The sequence below is a fragment of the Cebidichthys violaceus genome, unplaced genomic scaffold, assembly GCF_023349555.1.
Source record: "Cebidichthys violaceus isolate CVI_PGR_0920_01 unplaced genomic scaffold, fCebVio1.0.p SCAF_14, whole genome shotgun sequence".
NCBI lineage: Eukaryota > Metazoa > Chordata > Actinopteri > Perciformes > Stichaeidae > Cebidichthys > Cebidichthys violaceus.
The window spans coordinates 5,328,414-5,348,471 of NW_027176307.1; the positions used below are offsets into that span (position 1 = coordinate 5,328,414).

The 20,058-nt window shown below is 41.3% G+C and overlaps 1 protein-coding gene across 1 annotated transcript in view; it reads left to right on the top strand.

The window, feature by feature from the left end:
• Positions 1 to 20,058, top strand: part of cdk19 (cyclin dependent kinase 19) — a 62,670-nt gene that overhangs the window by 2,270 nt on the left and 40,342 nt on the right. Inside the window, exon 2 of the mRNA XM_068708584.1 lies at positions 3,394 to 3,469. Coding sequence (XP_068564685.1) covers positions 3,394 to 3,469 — 76 coding nt within the window. The remainder of the gene's footprint in view (positions 1 to 3,393; positions 3,470 to 20,058) is intronic.

The following is a 20,058-nucleotide window of genomic DNA, read 5'->3' on the forward strand; positions in this document are numbered from 1 at the left end:
ACTAGCTGCTTGACCTAAATACTGTTGACACAATACTGCATCTTGTTACATGTTACATGTAATATTATGGTTGTTTCTGTCCTTGGCACTATACAACTATACAACTGTAAGTGGAATGTGGAGAGTTGCTGCTGTCAGCCTGTGTTTTTATTCTCAGAGGCTGTAGGCAAGGCCCTGGGGATGAATGGCATCCCATATTACTAGTGAACTTAACCTGCGGACTTTATTTAAATGAAAACTGAAAGGCGGCAAAACCAATTTCTGTCCCCAGAGCATAACGGTCCAGAAATGAATTATCACACATGCACGTTTTTGAATGTTCTCTGCTTCACACCTAGGGGATGTATGCACTTTAGCCAGTTAGTCCCAGCTGACAGTAAAAAGGAGAAGTGTGCCTTAGACAAGATGTGAACATGTATTGTCAGTGTTTTAAAGGAGTGTTTCCATATGCATACAATCCTAGTGCCTATGTAGGAAACAAAAGCACCAGTGTGGGTGGGTCTCTGCTGCAGACATGACTTCTGCGCTATAGTTGTGCACTGTTATCAGCAGAGTTGTCGTCATCTGAAAAAACCCCAATGCGACATATAAAAATCCTATGTGCTTAGCTTTGCGAATGAAATAATGCGCTGACTGTGGGATTTTGGTTGCCCGAGTTGAGGTCAGTGGTAACTTGGTATGTGAACTTGTTGTTCCAGAGTGAGTTGAGAGGGATCCACTCGTTTAACGTTAGCCGTTTGCTGTTGAGTTAAATAAGTCTTGCTAAGGGTGCTCTCAGCCTGTGTTCTCCCCGAGTGTTGGCATGGCATGGTCCAACTCTTTAGGAGTCAGGGTTTGGCTAAGTCTGCCAATGCTAATGTTAGCAGTGTGCCTTTTCAATACTTTCTGTCTCAGTTTATTTAGGTACGTTGGAGGAAGTCTCGGAACCCATTCGCTATCAGTCTGACGACGGATAAACTAATGCTAACGTTAGCGGTGCACCCGTACACTACTTCTTGTCTCCATTTAAATTGTTGCGTCGGAGGCAATCTGGGAACCCTTTGGCTATCGGCCTGATGACGGATAAGCAAATGCTAACGTCAGTGGTTCGCCTTTACGCTACTTCCTGCCTCAGTTTACATTGTTACATCAGAGGCAATCTCGGAAACCAACGGCCGATAAGCCTCTTGGGGCAAGGGGCTATAATTCTGGGGTTCCGGTGAGGCCAGCGGACGTCCAGGCCAGACGTACTTTCCTGCATGCTGGTTATTGTCTACAGTCTGATTACCAATTTCGCAATCCAAGTTGGAGTTGAGAGACAACTACAACCGGATTGCTTTTGAGGTCAATGCGTTCCTCCTCTATCGCTGTTCCACACAACTGTTTACCTGAAATATGAATGATAAACATTCACACTGCAGAATGAATGACTGTTTTGAGTGGCAAAAAATAACTTTCTTTGATTATATTTTCAAGTTTAGTTGCTTTCTATTAAGTTCTTTAAGTTTGAGCCCTGTCCATGTGTTATGTAGGTGTGCACTACAGTAACACACAAAGCGTTGCGTCGTCTGCACAGGTCCAAAGCAAACTTTGTTCAGACAGTTACAGAGCTGCTTGTCTCTGGTGGTTGTCTTAAGCATAGGTTTGTGATGCCAGTCACCAGTGCATCCGCAGACGAGAGTGATCCAAAGCTTTTGGAACAGGTCCGTGCTGCTTGCGTTGCTAGCACGCACTAAACCAGCAAAAACAGGCACGCTATGGGCTGACCCACCACGCCGACCGATCTCTCAGCAGCTGTTCCAGCATGTTGAATCGGCATCAGAGGGAGTCAGCGAGAAGGAGTTATCTGATTGGTCGTTTAGCCATCATGGTCGTTTTCTCTCCAACAATCAAGATGACAGACTGCAAAACCTTTACGGTGCCACATGAAACATTATTCTGAGAGATTAATCCGATTCGCACACATTTTGGTAATCAATAAAGCGTTTAAGAAGTTTTTCAAGCAAAAATGCCATTAATTCTCTGGCTGCAGCCTTTCAAATACTAATAATAATACACTTTATTTATATAGCATTAAAGACAGAAAATACACAGTGTAATTTCAAGCTATTGGATAAAAGACATTGTGAGGATATGCTGCTTTTTTGTTTTATATGATATGAAACAAAACATCTTCTGGATTTAGACTGTTGTTTTGAGAAAACAAGCAATCTGATGATGTCTCCTTGGACTTTAGGAAATTATGATCGGTATTTTTTAGTATTTTCTGACAGTTTAAAGAGCAAGAAATCATTAATTGATTAGTGGAGAAATGAATTGGCAGATTAATTCCGAAAATGAAATTTAACATGTGAGACGACGCAGCCGTCAAGACTCTTGAAGTTGGCTTCATGGTTCCCGCCTTAAAGGGGAACTACACTCATTTTCAAAATTCATACATGTTATTCCTCTGGTCTTAGACAGTCCAAACATATAAGTACACATAAACAACTCTCTCCCACATCCAAAAACTAGAGAGCTGAAACTCAAATGTGCTCAATGTTCACAGATATTGATTGAACGTTCCCACGCCATTGAGATGTTGGCGTTCTTCATTTAGGTGGTGTTCCCCTTTAAGAGAGCAGCGCTCAGCCTGTTAAAATAGCTGTAGGATTTTTGTGGAGGAGTTAGTTTTTTGCCATTTTTTTGCCCCTCTGCTTTTGCACAGCGGAGCTCCTATTTTATTATCTGAATTTGACTAAATTCATACAAGGACATTTTATTTGCAGACCGAAAGATGAAGTGTTATGAGCTCTTCTGAGCGTCTGTAAACTCAGTATTAGAGATGTGTGCCTGAGCGCTCCGTTAAATCTACGACCGTCTCCAGTGCAAATTAGGCTGAAGCGGGTTCGATTTTAGCACCGCAGGGACCTGTTTGAACTGTGCGCTGAATGAAGTTGTTATTGTATGCCAACAATGTTGTTATGCCGTCCACAAATTGTCTTTACATTTTAAAGTTTTTGTTTAAATAGAAACAGTTTCCTTTTAGCCCATGTTTCTCCACTGCTCTCTGCTCAGGTTGTATTTCACGAATCAGAACACTGCTTATCTCAAATAATCAATATCTGTCTGCCGAACATGTCTCACTTTTCACTTATGGATTGCTTTTCATGCACGAATGTGATTCACCAGGGCCTGGCCAGACGCCAGAAAGGGAAAGCAATGGCCGAAATGCTGCCAAGCTAAGCCGCTGTGTACTGTAGTTTTAATCATTAGCATCCGTCTTTGCATCAAGGGTGAAAATGATTCACACGGGGGGCCGTGACCCGGGCAACAACTGAGCACGTAAGATTGATGCTGAAAAAGCCGCAGAAAAAGAAAATCTGTGACGCCTCCAGTAATGTTGCTCCCAATTTTCTCTTTTCATCCCTACAGGAAAGATGAGAAGGAGTACGCACTGAAACAAATAGAAGGCACTGGAATATCGATGTCTGCCTGTAGGGAAATCGCTGTAAGTTCCAACTCCTTTTTTTAATTCTAGTTTTTGTTTGTTAGATCATAGTTTTTAATATTAAAAGAAAAGTTCAACACTTTGCAGAATATTCTACTTTGCTTTCTTTCTGAGGTAGAGATGATTATTTCATGTCTGTCTGTTTAGTCCAGAGGTTAGCCTAGTTTAGCCTTAAGACTGGAAAGCTCACGAATTAACACGTTGTGTCTCATAAAGTGCTATAGGGATTATGTACTGCCCTGATTTACTCCTCGAAAAGCTAATGAGTTTTTTCCATTGGAATTTTGCAGAAAATAAGCTCTGTCACAAGTTAAAAAAGTTAAAAACTAACATTAGGCTAAAAACAAGCTCCATACTCAATGCACAGACATGAGAGTGGTATCAATCTTCTCATCTGCCTCCCAGAAAGAAGCACACACGCGATTTATTTGCAAAACAAAACTGGTTTTGAAACCTGGTGATTTGTAGAGTGACTCAGAGGAAAGTGTTACATTTCGAGAATGTAGCTCTCACTTGTGCTATCGTTTAATGGGACTGCTGAACCTAGTGTTTCTTTCATTCGTATTTAATCAATTAACAGTACTGTACTGTATAAAGGAATCTTAAAAGCTCTACGCTCCATTGACTGTCTGCCGATGGTGGACGTGTAGATCAAGATGCGTTAAGCTGCTGAATAAACGGAGAGACAGCTAAAGCGTTACACTTAATTATCCTCTAAATGCACCACTCTCAAGGTCTCAGGTCAAACCGTTGGTGTTGGTGAGCAGGTCAAATCAGCAGGCCGAACGATAGCTGACTTCTTCGTTTTAGAACATCGGTATGCACCTGTCTCTCTGCCCTCATTCAGTATCTTTGCTTCATCGCGGCCATTAATTAAGGCCTAAGTGGCAAAATCCGTTTTGCACAAGACCGTCTTGCGATGTGATCACACCAGCCATAACGCCACATCGCGCCAGGGGTCGTAAAGTGTGTGTGGGAGGGGGGCAATGGCCCCTCCCCCACTACCTACCTCATACCTCGGACAAACAGACAGAAATGGAAATGCCAAAAATCCATCCGCGACGTAGCCCGACATAGAACGTAGCTTCATATCACAACTGTGTCAACTCGCTGCTGGAGACCACTGGTACCGGTGTCAACTATCACTTCCTATAACTGTCTTGTCTGAGAAAAAACCATAAAGAACATTTAACTGTGCCTTCTGTTGAATGACAAAAAGCCAGATAGTTGAAGACAACAATGTTCCATGCATGAAAGGGGCATTGCACCGAACCACATGTTGTTTTTGTTATGAACCCTAAGACTTTCACATGGTTTCCAGCTAGCACTGGAGTTTGAATCCATAGCATTTGTGGTTGGGGGGTGCTTGGCAAGTCAGCACACATCCAGTCCTCTGCAGCAAGAGAAAGAATGTGGCCCCCCTTAGACATGTCGACAGTCTCTGGTTTCCAGTGTAACATGTTCACCTGGAGCCAGGCTATGGGCCATAACACTGTCAGTGACACCGCGCAAACACACTCAGTAGCACTGAGCAAACCTCGCTGCAGTTTACCTCAGGAGTATGTTCCGTGACCTCGAGCCAAACATTAACATTTCTTTGTTGTACATTCAACAAGCTGACAAGATCTTAGCAGTTCCTCTTTTTTTGTTGCTGGCAGGTTCTTTAAACTCAAGTCATCCTTCAAGCTAAGTGTGTGCGAATTCATCGGGCGGTGGGGGCGCAGCTTTTTTTACTTTTTCGAATGGGCTTAAAGGAGCGAACCAGTGATTTTTTGCATGCTCAAGCCGGTTTAGTTTCAAAGCCCTAAGTCTGCAGGCTAATTTCCTCCAGAGTAAACCAGCGGCTGTCTGCAAAACACATTTCAGAATTCCCCCCAAAACATAATGGTATGCTTCAGAAAGGGATTGGCAGTAAGGTAAAGAATACTTGCAGTGCATGGGCTAAGGTATGCAAAGACACATTCCTGAATTTCCAGCATTAGAGCCGACCAGCAGAAAAAGGGGACAAAGGTCAGATGCACAGCTGGTCACACATGAAGCGACAATGTAGCGAGTACAGATACGACTCTGCATGTTTAAAAGTACTTTCTCAAGGGAACGAGGATCATTTCTCAAGATACGGTAGCAAAACAGACAAGTATTATGTAGACCTCTTTTTCTACTTGCCAGACAACCGTGTCAGATCAACATAGCGGCACATTTGTGGTGTGATTTTATCTTTTAATGTAAAAATAGTTCTTTTAAATGTAGCCCCAAGCGGTGATTCCGGGGGGTTCAAGCTCACACACCATCTGTGCTGGGCCATGCCCTTCGTTGGCAACACCGTCACCCCCTATTGGTCAATTTCAAAACATTTTCGGGACATGTTTCAATAGCTTAATTAACAATGTACCCACAAGTTTGGTGATGGTTGGACAAACTGACATTGATATATGGCCAAGTTTGTGTCGGGCCTATGCACATGTTTGGAACTGGTGGCGTCCCCTATTGGCCGATTTGAAAACAATTTGGTTCAACGTTGTTATGTAACATGTCCTGCGAGTTTTGTTATGATTGGACAAATACATTTGTGATTTATAGTCGAGGAATAATTTGGTACAAATCAGACTTGCGGTTTTTAGCAGATGTCAAAAAAATCTAAATGGCGGAAAATCTAGTCAGGGGGAGTTCAGTGGTTTTTGGTGCAAATTTGTTGAGTGAATAAAGATGAATGTCTCCGACATTAATTTTACCTTTAATTATAGCACCCCCGTCCCACAACCCCTGATCATTGATGAAAATATCATCTGACAGGAATTTGCGCAAACCTCTCTGAAGAAAAAATACTATGTCAGCACAAAAAACATTATAGTTTCAGTCTCTTCTGGGCTTGAGTGCCTAATAAAGCAGAGGTACTGTCACACAAGTTCAGAGTAATCTAAGGAAGGCTTTGTACATTTTTTTGTGACCGTCTAAGCTGAGTTAGAAAAGAAAAAAAGAAATCAGCTAGAGAACAAGATCAATCAGAAAGCAGATGAGGCTACAGAGACCTGCTTTTAATGCACTTGCATTTATTTATAGTGCCGTTTCGTAGGGCTCAGTATGCTTTACAGAAAACGGCACACTTAAATGGAGAGTAGAGTGAATAAAAGATAACATCATAAACACTGTTAGAGAATGCTTTTGCTGGGGTGGTATAAAGTTAACTCACTATTTGCTGCAGCTTCTTCACACTGAAAACCACAAGGTCAGAATAGACCTTTTCAGACATACCGACTCATCATCGTAGGAGAAGCGCAGGTAACACTGACGACTGCGCAGTGCTGTTAAGCGGCTTAGTCTGTGGTATAACTTGTCTTTTCAACGCCACTTTTGTCACCAAATCATGCCGGGACACATTAACTGTCAAGTCCATGCCCTCCAAGGTTGGATCTTATTCTCATTGGAAACCCGATCAGTTTGTTCAATTCAAATTGATCAAACGTGGGTCTTGATTCTCTTCCTCTACCGAGGAGAGCAACATGAAGAAAGGAGGAAAAAACAAGACTGAACCACCTACTTTTGGTTTTCAAATAGTTCTTTTGGTTTTGTTTGCTTGGACGAAGTTAATTGTTTTAACTACCACATTATTGGCTTAGCATCAGAATCTGTAATGCAACCACAGAAGTGATCAGACAGGTTGTTAAGCCTTGCATTCGTTGTTCACCTCTTGCACTTGGCAACAGGTTGACATTGAAATGGACAGTTGGCTTAACTTCCATGTGATGATTAACCTCGTAAAAATCCACTTTGAAATGTCAGACTTTGACCGACTCCTGAGGTGGTTTTGACACGTCCTTTCATTTTTAGGGCCCGAGCACCGACGTAGTCGGAGCGGAGGACCTATTGTTATTCTAATGTTTATTATTATTATTATTATTATTAGGGCCCAAGCACCGACGTAGTCGGAGCGGAGGACCTATTGTTATTCTAATGTTTTTTATTATTAGGGCCCGAGCACCGACGTAGTCGGAGCGGAGGACCTATTGTTATTCTAATGTTTTTTATTATTATTATTATTATTAGGGCCCGAGCACCGACGTAGTCGGAGCGGAGGACCTATTGTTATTCTAATGTTTTTTATTATTATTATTATTATTATTATTATCGTACCAGTTTCATCGCAAAAAGGAGGTGCTTGGGATACTGGGAATCTTTTGAAATTTGGCACAAAATTCAATGGTGGTGAAAATTCCAGTATTATTGGGGTGTCCAGCTGCGGCATGACATTTTGGCTCGATAGCGCCCCCTACAGAGTAGCCCCAACTTTGGGTTTCACCTAGCTGTATGAAATTTGGTAGGTATGTGGAACGTGATGGGACGTACAAAAAAGTCAAAGGAGGTATATCCTAAACCAAACAGGAAGTTGGCCATTTTGAATTTCATGACGTTTTTGGACCGTTTCAAGGCGCCGTACTTTAACGAACTCCTCCTAGAGATTAAACCCGATTGCCTTCAGATTTGGTCAGTATGCTCTTGAGACCTTGGCAGTGAAACGATACTCAAAGATCAAAAAGTTATCGAACTATGTGTCCGTGGCGTGGCGGCAAAAAAACACCATTCGCCATGAAACAGGAAGTTGTTGTAACTCGGCTGTACATTGCCTAATCTGCTCCAAATTTCTCCGATATTATAACATCCTGACCCTGAACACATGTATATGAGAATTTAGAATCATAGTAATAGCGCCACCTAGTGGCAACTGGAAGTTGTACGTTTTGTACTTTGACATCCTGCTCCTCACAGATTATTCCGATCCCTCTAAAGTTTTGTCAGAAAAGCCTTAAGATGTTGATAATGCTTCATTGTGAAGATCGTAAGAAGTTGTCGAAGGGCAGCAACGTGGCGGCTCGGCGAACTTCGATCCTTCGCCATGAACGAATAAACTGATGTAACTCGACTCCGCATCATCAGATCTTTACCAGATTTCACATGTTTGATTAGACTCCAGGCCTGAAGACGTCTGCAGGCCAATTTTGAATCATAGTCATAGCGCCACCTACTGGCAACAGTAAGTTAAAGTCTTTATACTTTGGCTTATTTCTCTTAGTTAGAAAATCAAATCAACATCAAATTTGTTCCACACAAATGTAAGAAGTTCATAATGCCAGTTCTCTAAGCTTTTGATGTTTCGTCGAACGGCGTTGCCGTGGTAACGCAGTCTTCGCCGTGAAAAACGATGGTCATTTGGAGAGGTTAAAAAAGCTTGAAACACAAGCAAACTTGACACACAGATCATAAGGCCAAAATGTAGTTCTATAATATGATTTTATTCAATCAGAGTGTTAAATCAGCTCAATAGCGCCCCCTACAAAATTTCGACGAAGCAGCCCTCGCAGTACGTTTCACATAGATAAACAAAATTTGGTAGGCACATGTATCACATGTGGACTTAAATAAAAGTCTCTTGGGGCCATGCCCTAAACCCAACCGGAAGTCAGCCATTTTTAATTTAGTCCTCATTTCTAGTGTCGTTTTTTCAATTTCCAGGCGCTCTACTTTAACGAACTCCTCCCAGGGAACTAATCAGATCAACTTAGAATTTGGTCAGAACAATCTAAAGACCTTTGTGATTAAAAGTTACTCAAAGCTTGTTGTTTCGTGAAATGCCGTTGCCGTGGCGACGCATTCCTCGCCATGAAAAACAAAGGTGTTTTTGAGGGGCTAAAAATACTCAAAACAAAATCAAACTTGTCACACATATTTAAAATCCTGAATGTAGTTATTTGATGTGATTTTAATGCTTCAGAGTGGCAACTCGGCTCGATAGCGCCCCCTACAATATTTTGACGATGCAGCCCTCGCAGTACGTTTCACCTAGATGTATGAAATTAAGTAAGCAGGTGTATCACATGTAGACTTAAAAAAAGTCTTAGGGGTCCATGCTCTAAACCCAACCGGAAGTCAGCCAATTTGAATTTTGTATGAATTTCTTGTGGTTCACACTACAATCTTAAGTTACAGAAGAGCTTAAAATGAAAACAGTGTCAAATTAAAGCTGCAAGCAGCATTGATCGGGCCCTCGCAACGTCACACACGTCAAGGGTACTGGCAGGACTCTGGTTGATGCGGCAATAAATTTCTGTGACCATCATACACTGCATGCACAAGTTAGATGATATTTCCTGCGTCGACCAGCAGCATAGCAAGACCATGTTGCCAGGTCTTAAGCCTCAAATGTTTTGAGTGTACCTCCGATACAATCATAAATGTAAGCCTGTTAAGATCATTAAGAAAATGAACGTGTGAATGTGCTTCAGTATTTGTAACATAACAGACTGTCAGGTTACTGGGATGGAGTTCAACTCCCTGCAGTGTCCTACTGATTGTATTTGGACTTACATGAAAGTTAACAGAACAGCAGTGTCATTTGTTTTTACTTGAACACTTTAATTTGACACTGTTTTCATTTTAAGCTCTTCTGTAACTTTAGATTGTAGTGTGAAGCATTCATTGTAACATTTAACCTGATTCTCATGTAGAAGCTCTAGACAGATCATTTATACTAATGCCCACTGACATGGTTTGAAAAACACTGTTGATTAACTTTTGTTCTCCAAGCATCTTAGTTTGCACATATTTAGATCAGAGAAGTCTTTTTCTCATGGTGTGCCCACAAACCCTGTTTGGGCCGCTGTTATTATAGAATTCTGTTTACGTCCGTGGTTGCCAGTAGGTGGCGCTATGACTATGAGTTAATATTGGCATGCAGAAGTCCTAAAATCACGACAGCAATCAAGCATGTCAAGTTTGGGGCAGTTTTGACAAAGTAAGGTTGAGTTACAAAAGCTTGATGGATGATGGCGAATCATGTAAAATTGCCGTGACACCAAGTCCATGTTATCCGATGAAACATCAAGCTTTTAGTAACTTTTAATCGTTAAGGTCTTTAGGTTGTTCTGACCAAATTCTAAGCTGATCGGATGATTTCCCTAGGAGGAGTTCGTAGTGCAGCACCTGGAAAAGGAAATAAAACCACAAGAAATTCATACAAAATTCAAATTGGCTGACTTCCGGTTGGGTTTAGAGCATGGACCCCTAAGACTTTTTTTAAGTCTACATGTGATACATCTGCTTACTTAATTTCATACATCTAGGTGAAACGTACTGCGAGGGCTGCATCGTCGAAATATTGTAGGGGGCGCTATCGAGCCGAGTTGCCACTCTGAAGCATTAAAATCACATCAGATAACTACATTCAGGATTTTAAATGTGTGTGACAAGTTTGATTTTGTTTTGAGTATTTTTAGCCCCTCAAAAACACCTTTGTTTTTCATGGTGAGGAATGCGTCGCCACGGCGACGGCATTTCACAAAACAACAAGCTTTGAGTAACTTTTAATCACAAAGGTCTTTAGATTGTTCTGACCAAATTCTAAGTTGATCTGATTAGTTCCCTGGGAGGAGTTCGTTAAAGTAGAGCGCCTGGAAATTGCAAAAACGACACTAGAAATTCAGACTAAATTCAAAATGGCTGACTTCCGGTTGGGTTTAGGGCATGGCCCCAAGAGACTTTTATTTAAGTCCACATGTGATACATGTGCCTACCAAATTTTGTTAATCTATGTGAAACGTACTGCGAGGGCTGCTTCATCGAAATTTTGTAGGGGGCGCTATTGAGCCGATTTAACACTCTGATTGAATAAAATCATATTATATAACTACATTTTGGCCTTGTGATCTGTGTGTCAAGTTTGCTTGTGTTTCGAGCTTTTTTAACCTCTCCAAATGACCATCGTTTTTCACGGCGAAGGCTGCATTACCACGGCAACGGCGTTCGACGAAACATCAAAAGCTTAGAGAACTGGCATTATGAACTTCTTACATTTGTGTGGAACTAATTTGATGTTGATCTGATTTTCCAACTAAGAGAAACAAGCCAAAGTATAAAGACTTTAACTTACTGTTGCCAGTAGGTGGCGCTATGACTATGATTCAAAATTGGCTTGCAGATGTCTTCAGGCCTGGAGTTTAATCAAACATGTGAAATCTGGTAAAGATCTGATGATGCGGAGTCGAGTTACATCAGTTTATTCGTTCATCGCGAAGGATCGAAATTCGCAGAGCCGCCACGTCGCCACGCTTCGACAACTTCCTACAATTTTCACAATGAAGCATTATCAAGGTCTTAAGGCTTTTGTGACAAAATTTGAGAGGGATCCGATTAATCTGTGAGCAGTAGGGTGTCAAAGTACACAACCTATGACTTCCTGTTGCCACTAGGTGGCGCTATTACTATGATTCAAAATGGTCATATACATGTGTTCAGGGTCAGGATGTTATGACATATGAGAAATTTGGAGCAGATTAGGCAATGTACAGCCGAGTTACAACAACTTCCTGTTTCATGGCGAATGGTGTTTTTTTTCCGCCACGCCACGGACACATAGTTCGATAACTTTTTGATCTTTGAGTATCGTTTCACTGCCAAGGTCTCAAGAGCATACTGACCAAATCTGAAGGCAATCGGGTTTAATCTCTAGGAGGAGTTCGTTAAAGTACGGCGCCTTGAAACGGTCCAAAAACGTCATAAAATTCAAAATGGCCGACTTCCTGTTTGGTTTAGGATATACCTCCTTTTGACTTTTTTGTACGTCCCATCACGTTCCACATACCTACCAAATTTCATACAGCTAGGTGAAACCCAAAGTTGGGGCTACTCTGTAGGGGGCGCTATCGAGCCAAAATGTCATGCCGCAGCTGGACACCCCAATAATACTGGAATTTTCACCACCATTGAATTTTGTGCCAAATTTCAAAAGATTCCCAGTATCCCAAGCACCTCCTTTTTGCAATGAAACTGGTACGATAATAATAATAATTAAAGCTGCAAGCAGCATTGATCGGGCCCTCGCGACTTCACGCACGTCGAGGGTACTGGCAGGACTCTGGTTGACGCGGCCATGCATTTCTGTGACCATCATACACTGCGTGCACGAGTTAAACTATATTTCCTGCGTCTACCAGCAGCGTAGCAAGATCATGTTGCCAGGTCTTAAAACCAGATACACCCGTAGGTCCCCCATTTGGACGCAGAGTACATCAAAACTTAGAGAGTTTTGTGTTAAAAGTAACTGGCAGAGAACCCACGAAGAACGAATATAGTGATGTTATAGTTCTGCAGAAACCTCAGCGTCCTGGGAACAACATGAACTAGGTCACTTCTACATGAGACAAACACATCTCCCATCAGCCAAGCAAACAAATAACAAAATATCATAAATCATACTCGATATGACTGGGACAGACCGGAGAAAAAGGCTGCTACACTCCGTTAGCAACGTGCTACCTACGAACATGCAGCATGAAAAAGCACGAGCGCCTGACGGAGATTACGGACATAGTTTCCATTTCTCTCCCCGGTAAACCATCGCAGAGATATTCAGCTTCGAACACAAAAAGTCACACAGCTTTCATCGAATATTGTACTTACTTTTGGTCGAATCTCAGCGAAAAAATGGAATATCTCCGTACTTCCACTTCATGTTTGTCCAGCTGCTGGTGCTCCGTGTGAATCCGTTCGATTCGTGTCTCTCCGACACTCCTCGGATTCTTGGGAGGGTTGGAAGCTCAGCAAATCAGATTTCAGAGCTGGACCTTTTTGAGCTTTATTGGCTAATAGTGCTGTCAATCATCTAGCTTTCAATTCCAGGCAATTCTATTGGCTCCTACGGTTCGAAGGATGTCTCAATGGTGAAAATCGGAGAAGGGGGGGCTGAGATACAGCCCTGAACAGAGAGTCGAAGCAGGATTTGACCTTAAACTAAATAACTAAAAAGGGCATAGAAAGAGCTTAAAACACTCAAAAAAGGTCCAATCTTCGGTCTATTGATTCAATGAACATCATGAGTGATACATAGAAGTGATATAGAGTGTTTTTGAATTTTAAAAATACTTTTTTATTCAAATATTGGAGTATTTGATCAGTTTTCTAATTTGAAATGCTCTATATTTCATAAATGTTTCACTGTATCTATGTATAGCTGTGTATATAGAGCCTATATCAGTTGTTCTAAGAGCCCAGCATATTAAAAGTCTTGGATACCCATACTTTCCAAAAAACAATACCCTAAAAGTGCTGTTTTTCAAGATCGAGCTTTTGAGTTTTCCAAGTTCTGCTGTGTTCCATCCTTATCTTATGTGAACCAGTAACATGTATTCTGATAGTTCCATGATTTTTCTCATCTCAAAAATATATATTAAAAAAAATATATATATATTTTTATTTTTTTTTATTTTTTTTTATACAATTAATTAGGTATTTCTTATCTTTATTCGAGCTGAGGCCTGCAAATAGGCCTCGTTTTTAAAAGGTAAGCCTCAAATGTTTTGAGTGTACCTCCGATAAAATCATAAATGTAAGCTTGTTAAGATCATTAAGAAAATTAATATGTGTGAATGCGCTTCAGTGTTTGTAAAATAACAGACCGTCAGTTTACTGGGATGGGTTCAATACAAATACTGAAGCACATTCACACGTTCATTTTCTTAATGATCTTAACAGGCTTACATTTATGATTGTATCGGAGGTACACTCAAAACATTTGAGGCTTAAGACCTGGCAACATGGTCTTGCTATGCTGCTGGTCGACGCAGGAAATATCATCTAACTTGTGCATGCAGTGTATGATGGTCACAGAAATGCATTGCCGCATCAACCAGAGTCCTGCCAGTACCCTCGACGTGTGTGACGTTGCGAGGGCCCGATCAATGCTGCTTGCAGCTTTAATCTTTAGATTATAATCTTTATTTTAATTTTGGTGACTATATTTTCTACAGGATCTCCTGGACATATTTTATGGCAAAAGCTGTAAAATCCAAACGGGACACAACTCAAATCACCTTCCTAAACTTAGAGAACAATTCATGCCTCCATCAAATCATCTGTATAGGAACCTTCCCTCCAAATAAGACACTATATTACAAGTCATAAAAAAAGAGAAACGGTCAGTGAAAACCCAAAGGAAATAGAGGATGACTTTAGTTGCAGAAAAACACTTTCCAACTAAAAATGACTGCCATCTCACAAAATACCTGGAAAATCAAGGAATTAGAGTTAAGTAGTATGATTGAAGATAACACATGGGAAGACAATCAAGCTGTCATAAAGGAATTAATAGCCAACTATGTAAATATTTGGACTGGAAATCAAAAATGTGATATTTTAATACATCTCTCATCACTTATTTCATGTGTGAAATAACAATCTGTGGAGTTATGTTGGTGAAACTGGGGGAAGATTGGGGACCAATAACCCAATCATTTAAGGCTTCTGGAGAAGAGTTAAAGAAGAAATTGGCAAAATTATAGACGCAGATGTCCCCTTAGATCCATTGTTATTTTTTTGTAAGGATCTTTAAAAAAAAAAAATACATATACATACATACATACATATATATATATGTGTGTGTGTGTGTGTGTGTGTGTGTGTGTGTGTGTGTGTGTGGCACAGATCAGAAGACTTTTATTTATTGCCAATAAAACGACTGGAAGGATGCAAAACCACCAACCATGAGTCAGTGGTTGCAGAGACCCAAACAGGTTTGCACAATGGAAGGAATAATTGCAAGTCTGCAACTGAAAGTGGACACTATTATACAAAAGTGGACTTGTGTTACACTAAACATAGGTATTTAACCAAGTGAGATGCGTTTAGGTAACAGAACTGTGGGATTATAATGGAGAACCACTGAAAAAGTCACTGTTTTGGTCTTTGTTATTATTATTTCTTAATTTATTTATTTTTAAAAAGGTCCGATGTCAGTGAATTTCCTGCTCTGTTGCAAGAAAAATGTTTTAAAAAAGCTATAAAATGGTTTATAAAACAATGTTACTGGGCATTCAGACCAAACACAGCTTAGTCATTAAGACAGATGATGAGTCAGGAGTCTCACATCTATTCTCTGTGTACATTGAGTCACTAGGTGTTGTCATGGATTCAACAAGGATGGGCTGGTAGCAATGCAGAGCTCTTACTCTTATGCCGAGTTACCCGGACAGGCGGAGAAACTCATGGCTGTTGATTCACTTTGGCTCTGAAGCTTTGGGGGAACAATCATCCCTTTCTAAAAGCCTCTGTTCATGGAAAAAGTCAGCCTGCTTTTTGGTATCTGGCTGATCCGCAGGGGAGCAGAAAATGAGACGGGATGTGTTTTTTTGTCGTGGCATTTTGTTGCAGCATTCCTTTCCCAAATAATCAAATCAGACCATGACGGCCTCTCCCGGGGGTGAGCAGTCAGAACAGAACAGGCTGCTAACAAATATTCATTATCTACTGATATCCACGAGGCCTACAATTCGGTACAGTAGTGGACAAAAAAACCCGACAACTTCCGTGTCCTGTTTCAGCTTTTTAAGAAAGATGGATCGGAGAAAACCTTGCAATTAGAAAATGAATTTTCTGGCCGAGGCTTGTGGAACGCTGACTTTGAAAAAGGGAGCGGAGCTTTGCTTCTGTGTATCAAGAGCCATTTGGTGTTCTGCAAAATGTTTGTGTGTGCTCGTCTCTGGTTCGTCCTTGAATTGAATTAAACACATACTCCAGCCTTTGCATAGCAAAGTGTTTCCATGGACGCCACTAATCTATTCATTGGGCGTTCAGACCAAAAACCAAATAGAAAAAAAGAATGCAACAGGCATGTTTGTTCAGACGCTGAAATACAATCTAGCACGTTATAGATAGGGATACACGCTTAACAATGCATCTCCTACGCAAGTGTTTTAAACTGGAGCTGCTAAAAGCTCATTGAGAATGAGTGCGGAAGCTCTACCCGAAAATGAATTGCACCGCTTTTTAGCCGTGTGATATTCGTGTTCTGTGTTAAAGTACTTCAAGGGTCATTTATTGTCATTGTGCCATTCCCACCCTTCCTTTTCAGATGTTGATGAATGTATTCTGTCATATGCCATGAGTGATTAACACGAAAAAAGCAAGTAAAGACAAAAATATATTGTTTTCGTACTTATGACGAAAACAATGAAAGAATTAATGGCACGGGAAAAAAACTCCCCCAGTGTTTCTTTCCCAGGCCATGGAAATAACTCCAAAACCAGGTGTCAGAACTACATGGAACCACCTGTATTCCACACCTATACTGTGCATGAATTTGATGACTACAGATAGGAGTTGGCCCTCCCGTCATTGTTTCCCCAGCAGAGATCGCCTCACCGCGCTTGTCTCCCCTGAACATTACAACCACCAGAAATTGTTTTTGCTAAAAGAAAAGAAAAAAATAGAAAGAAAAAAAGAACTTCTTGCCAAGCAGGACAAAGGACTCTTTGTGCCTCCCAAACCGCCACCTCGCTTCGTTTAGCAAACTGTGGAGTTCAGCAACTGGCATGCCACATGCAGTAGAATTGAGGCGGGAAGGGTGGAGGGAGGTTGGTTTGGCTGCAATGTGTTTTTGGTTTTTTTTGCAACATGAAATGGCCAGGGTCTTTTTTGATGTTTCCATGTTGATGTGCTCCTTGCAAGGAGTGCTGAAATATAAGGCACGAGCATTAAAGTAAATCAACACAGGTCCCCTTTACAGACAAGGTTTGTTGTTCTGATGACGTCGGAAATGTTCATCATTGAGCGAGAGCGGCATCAAATACGGTGGTGAAACTAGTAAGCGATGACTTTTGAAATGGTTGCAGTGTTGCCTCAGAAAACAGGGATTCATTTTCTATGTGATTTTTATCGAATAAAGATCACAAATTTGGTACTTTGTTGTTACCACGCATTCAAGTGCCTCCGCTGCTTCTGAGACGAAGCCTACCTTCAATTCTATTTTGGATGTTTGAGCTTGGATGAGGATCAAAAACAGACATAACTCCAGGTCTCGGAAAGAAAGTAAGAAGGAAATTAATATCTGAAGTAGCGAGTAAACAAGGCAACTATTTGCATCACTTAACTGATCCAGCTCATGATGTTTAATTTATTTTGCTCATTGTCCATCCTGCATTCTCTGTCAGCTCAACCCGGGCAGCAGGTTGCATAACACGGCCCACTTATTGCTTCACACGCCTTTAAACCTCCGCGACGGAAGCTCTCTGTGTTTTTAGATAATGCTCAGGCAACTTGGGATAAATCCTCTGCTGGACGGTTGTAGGAGGTCAACCGGCCTGTGTATAGGTTGAGTTCATCGAGTTGGAGCTTATGGATGGAAGGAGTCCAGGTAGTGTGGAAAACAGGAACTTTGTTTTTGGAATTTGAAAATGAGCTCCAGGTTGTTGGCTGCATTCGTTTTGAGTAGGTGTCAGTAATTATTGACATGGACAAATGATTATGAACAGGAACAGCAGATAATGACATGATGAAAAAAACAACATAATGTACCTTTAGTTAGTAATTGCTTAATGAATAAAGCCAATTTGTTATAATTGGGCCATCATTTATACGTGTTAGGATCACATTGTTCTCAGCAACATTTCTACATCCAAATTAGAAGGAGAGATCACGAGAGGTCAGAGGATCACCCAGATGATCTAGATTAGCTATGGGTAAGATTTGGAAGTGACGGCACCCAAACGCTCAGTAATAATCCCTAATTGCTGTGCGAACAACTACAGTAAGTACGGCAGGTCAAAGTTGGAGCAGCAAGTGATCTGTAAACCGGGGAGAGTCTCAAGCGAAGGTGTCAGTTGGCTACTTTACGGTGGCCTTGGACTTGCTAGCTTGTGTAATGCTAAATGGTGAATGTAAAATGGCACTTGTCCTAGTCTAGTGTTGTTCTAGTCTTCCGACCACTCAAAGCACTTTCACGCTACTTGTCATTCACCCATACGTATAATATATAAAGAATAATAGTAAGTTAGCAAATAGTGGTCAGCGGACAATAAAAATGCTAGCAAATTAGGTCGCTAACAGTGCTGCTAACTTGACTACTCCAATTGGTAATATGACCCCTTGCAGGGTTGTAGTGTCACGTAAACGTAGACTCTCATGGACCCAGATTGAGCTGCGACGTGAGAGACACGTGAAAGATAAAGAAAGCTAAAGGCTTCAGTTGGCTGCTGTTTGAATGCCGTGCTAGCTTGTCTTCTTGTATCGCAATAAAGTAGCCTAATTAGGAAGCAAGCCACCCACCCCTATCAATATGTTTTTGTTAAAGTTAACGCCATGACTTCATGAAAACCACATTCAAGGATCCTCTCAATAGAAATTATTGTATTATCACACATATTTTACTTCTAATTCTTTAATGTGCAGGTCCGTTGCCCAGCTAAAGACTTCCACCAGCTTTGTCCAGAATTTCTGTTGCAAAAAGACATTAAACATCATTTTCAACAATCAATTCCAACTGAAATGTACCCATTTTAACCTTTTTAAAAATACAAACACTGTGATAATGTAAGAAAATAAAGCGGTAGCTGGGCATAAAATTTGCCGGAAGATTAGCTCGCTTGCTAGCTTGCAGTGCTAGCTTTGGCTACATTTTTCTGTTTGCCTTCTGACCTCTCATTCATCCTTTAAGCGATGTCAACATGTTCCTAGCGCTCAGCAGTCCACCATAGTGATCAAAGTATTATTATTCACAGCACCAATGATACCAAAACTATGAAAAAAAAAAATTAAATCACTTGATGACATTGTTTCAACAGAATGTGATTCTGTTGAAAGACTTTAAAGGGTCCAAGACATTCTGCAGTGGTTTTAATTATTTTTGTGGAAAGTCCATTCATCCACCTGCTCCTGTTTCACATCTGTTCACTCCATTACGTTTGACCTCCCTGAATTGAAACATTGTTTGTGGCTTTCATTACTCCCATGAAATGAGTCTTGTTTTCCCTGTCGGTCACAATGCCTTTTGTGTGGCTAAATGTCCCCGACCTCATAAATTATTCCCTTTCTTCCTCTCTGCCATGTGGGCAGATATGGTGCGAATCATCATTTTGTTTAGGGTGGCCTATTTCCATGTGAGTGTGCAATCGTTCCCTCAGTAGTAATGATTTCCTGCAAGAAAAGGAATTGGCCGAAAGGTGCTTCCACCTCAGAGGTAGAAACATAAAATTACAGTCCTGCTCTGAAATCAGACTTCATTTTTTTCCATCCCGGTCTGCATAAAGGCGGCCTTCGTTTCCTGGCCTGCATCAGCCATTCTTCCCCACCACGCTGATCGCCGTGCAAGCAGCAACATATTTGCGTTGTATTTGCAGAGGGTGTAGGTTGAGAAGCTTTAACATACGGTTTCTAGTGATCAAATGATCGCCGTCAGTTCATTGTTTTTCCGGCATTGTTTGATTAAGACTCCAACAAAAGAAAACCTGCTAAAACATACAGTACATACGCACTAGTCAATCTGCTCCAACTGGTGTTGCAGTAAAATAAATGTAACTACGGACGATTCGTTCCGATCTGATGGATCCTGAACACTGAACCACGTCGTCTGTGAAGCTGCAGCCTAGTCATTTGTCACCAAATGGCTGCCCCTGTCGTGCTGATCTCTCGCCGGTGCCAGCGGCCGTCACTTTGTGCATTTTAGACGGGATAAGGCTTGTTGTGCATGCCACCCCGGCCGACAGCAGTGGCAGGCGGAGCCCTGCACAGAGCGGGCTGCAGCAGGTTTATTGACCCGCAGCTCCCCAGAT